Source organism: Choristoneura fumiferana, chromosome 23 (assembly GCF_025370935.1).
Source record: "Choristoneura fumiferana chromosome 23, NRCan_CFum_1, whole genome shotgun sequence".
NCBI lineage: Eukaryota > Metazoa > Arthropoda > Insecta > Lepidoptera > Tortricidae > Choristoneura > Choristoneura fumiferana.
This window is the reverse complement of record NC_133494.1, coordinates 670,030-673,553: the sequence shown is the minus strand read 5'-3', so window position 1 is coordinate 673,553 and position 3,524 is coordinate 670,030. Positions and strand designations below refer to the sequence as shown.

The 3,524-nt window shown below is 38.2% G+C and overlaps 1 protein-coding gene across 1 annotated transcript; it reads right to left on the bottom strand.

Moving 5' to 3' along the window:
* Positions 1-587: 587 nt before the first annotated feature.
* LOC141440919 (uncharacterized) lies at positions 588-3,089 on the bottom strand. Its single transcript, XM_074105513.1, has 2 exons — positions 2,477-3,089; positions 588-1,174 (listed from the first exon to the last, which is right to left on the bottom strand). Exons 1-2 carry the CDS (start codon positions 2,789-2,791, stop codon positions 698-700), a joined length of 792 nt encoding a protein of 263 aa, XP_073961614.1. The 5' UTR covers positions 2,792-3,089; the 3' UTR covers positions 588-697.
* Positions 3,090-3,524: the final 435 nt, after the last annotated feature.

Genomic DNA, 3,524 nt, shown 5'->3' with positions numbered 1-3,524 from the left:
AAGTAACAACGTAAACTCTTAATGACCCGCCCAGTACTAGCTGTGTGCCACTACTTTGTAAAACTGTTCATAATAACGCAGCGTTGGAATTAAAACGCATGGAAGTGACTGAAACAAACGATAGCCGAGAGTTAAAATGCACTCCGAAGATAAACGTCAGACAAGTCTATCTTATCATAAAACTTGTTATACATCGCTGCTTTAATAGAATTAGCCTTCCCATTTAAGAAAAGAATAAGGCAATGGACGAAGAACAAATACTAGTAGTGGTTATCATTGGATAACGTGGTGATGTTAGTAGTAAAGATGGGAATGCACCGTGCACTAGCGCACGTAGACAAGTAGAATTAGATTTCTGAGCGAATGAAAAAACATGGAAAACTTGTTGGATGCGTGACTGGCGTTAATTTGCGTGATTTGAAGACTGCTATCGATGACTTTGTAAAGAAGAAAATAGATGGTTTTGGGAATAAGATTGATTGATTCTTAAACAGAAAGGGATTGCATTTTGGTGAATCCTATCAAGTCACCTTCAGCGGTGCTGTTTCAACTTTGATTTATCTTAGTGATAAAGATGAAACCAGTGATTACGGAAATACATGTTTTTATTAACAGACCTTCTACATTACATAGAAAATGGAGACGACTGTTATTATGAACTAGTTTCAACATATAGACTTATTTCATAGTAATTACGCTATTTATCATCGCCTAAAATCAGCGGGTTTTCATCAACACCTGAAATGACCACAGCATACTGACCAACACTATACTTCTTCATCTCTTGTTCGAACAATATATTATTAATAGCTTGCTTAATCATCGACTGGGTCCTCTCGTCATGCTTCCTTAAAGATATAGCTATGTATTCACCAAAACTATCACATTCGTCTTTTTTTCTAGTCAAATCAGATCTTCTAAGCAAACTCAAAGTTTCTAATACCTTGCTGTCTAGACTAGAACTATCTTTAACTACCCTCTTTACTTTAGTTTTGGTAAGCCTAGGTTTGTGTGTATGTGTCAAACGGAAGCGTTTCTTTGGCCTTTGGAATTCTGGTTCCATCTTGATGATGACTTCTTCCTGTACCACTTCGTTGTGCTCTGTGTTGTCATTGTCATTGTCTGAAGATTCGGATTGCTCCAGATATTCTACTGTTTCTTCTTGGGTTTGACTCTGTTAACAAAGAAACAATAATTTAATGTTAATTCCATGAAATACTATACATGTGTGCGTCTGTTTGTCTGTTACCTTTTCACGCTTAAACCGCTAGACCGATTTAGATAAAATTTATTATAGAAATAGAAATCGCTTCTAGGAAGGGATATAAGATAGTTTAAGAGTATCCGCGGGATAGTGATAACAGCTATCAGCTAACAGCGGGGCAACAGCTATTATAAATACGAATGTTAGTGTGTTTGTTTGTTATTCTTTCTTGATCGTTACGTAATTTGGTAGTTAGGAACCCTGAAAAGAAATAGGATAATTTTTATCCGGGAAAATCGTATGATTCCCGACTTACGAACGAATTTAAATATATGGAGAAGTTAAGTAACTAGATACAACTATAGATACTCGGGACATGTAAATACCTAAGAGTAAATAGATCAGTAGGTATAACATGCTAGTAAATAGATCTAACCGACAATGACATAAAGGGGCGGGGTCGGATGACGACGATAAATCAGCAATAACGCTTGTTAGGTATTAACAAGACTTCACTTGGCTGCGCCTGCGTCACAGAGATAAAGTTAATGAGACCTATATTTAATTTATACTGTTGAACTTACAAGTTATCTTCTCAGTGATTTATATAAGTATTATAAAGTCCATTATCTATTAATGACTAAATATTATTACAATTTGTTGTTATTTGCCAAATGAAATGTAAGATTTTTATAAATGCATTTGTTTTCCTTGTAGGCATTGTATTTTTAGCGTGTAGGATTCGAACCCGCGTTCTTGGCTGTACGCGCCGAGTATGGTTCCAACTGCACCACCGTCCCCCAAACAACCTATTGGAAAACACTAATAGCTTTCATGCAATAGAGACGTGGCATCCATCGCAATTATCATAAGCCGAAAACTTTTTCATTTAAAAAATCAATGTATGTGAAATGTGTGGTTTTAATATCGGGTGCATAGGTAAGTAATTAAATAATAAACAATTATTTAATTACGAGCCGTTACCCGCGACTCCGCTCGTGTCGAATTATTTTATCTCTATCCCGCGGAAACTGCAATTTTCTGGGATGAAAACTATCCTATGTCCTTATCCGGGACTCAATGTATGCCGAATTTCATCTAAGTCAGTTCAATGGTTTAGACGTGATAAAGTAACAAACAAACAAACAGACTTACAAACGTTTTATCAAATCGGTTCAGCCGTTTTTGAGATATCTAACTTTGAAGTGACAATGTCGGGGGTTATCCAACTTTTAGTTGGTTAAGTTATAAGTATAAACTAAATCAAATTACCTCCACAACACCATCCGTACTAGAATCATTCAAATGCGAAGGCAAAAACTTCATATACGGATACAGGAACCACGTCGAGCGCCCTCCCATTCGCACCTTCGCTTTCTCCCTCCGATGCGAGGCAAAAATCGAATTCAATTTCTTCCTCAACTCAGCAATATCACATTCAAACAGCTTCCCCAAGTCCGACCAAGCTTCGTACCTTGCAGTCTGTACGCGATACAATTCATTATTACTATCCCACAACTCTGGTCTTTTCGCATATTCTTTCATCAAACGAATAACTAAACTGTTCGTCCATTCTACGTCACCCATGTTTCTATGGCAGCGAACAAAACAACCGAATCGAACCGACCAATCGACGGAAGTTGCCGAACGCTCAAACACCGATTACTCTGTTCATAATTAAAATGCTGACTAAACTATTTTAGGTCTGGCACCGTGTTAGATTTATGTGCACTGTATTTAATTTGAAATTGAATAAACACTTGGAATAATCATTGTACGCATGTGCAAGACACGATCCCGAGCGCGCGCGACGAACGTGAATTCGTGCTCGCTCGCTGCTGGCGACTGGCGCGGCGGGGCGTGCTGTGCTCGGGGGCGTTCGGGCGTGTTCGGCGCCGCTCGGGCTCGCGCGCTCGCTCCGATGTAGCAGGACGCGGAACGTGCGCGATTTGGTTAACATTCTGCCGGTTTCAAAACAACAAGTAATTTTACGAGTAACCTACACACCTACATATCATACTAATAATATACATATTACTACAATCCGTTTGAAGAGAATCTCAATTCGATATTATCACTACTCGCAAGCTCAGTCCAAACAAAAAGTAAAAATAGTTCTATCAACGGCAAAGCAAAGCCGGTTTAAAATACACCGTGTTCATGACAGCGCATCTATGCAGCATGTGTATTATTGACAGTGCCTTACTCAGAAAAAAAAAGACACGTTCTCTTTGATGTTTTTAGACAAACAACTGACATTCAACCTTGGGGTAAAGGAATATTTTCACCAACACTTAATTATTGGAAATGAAACTTTAAA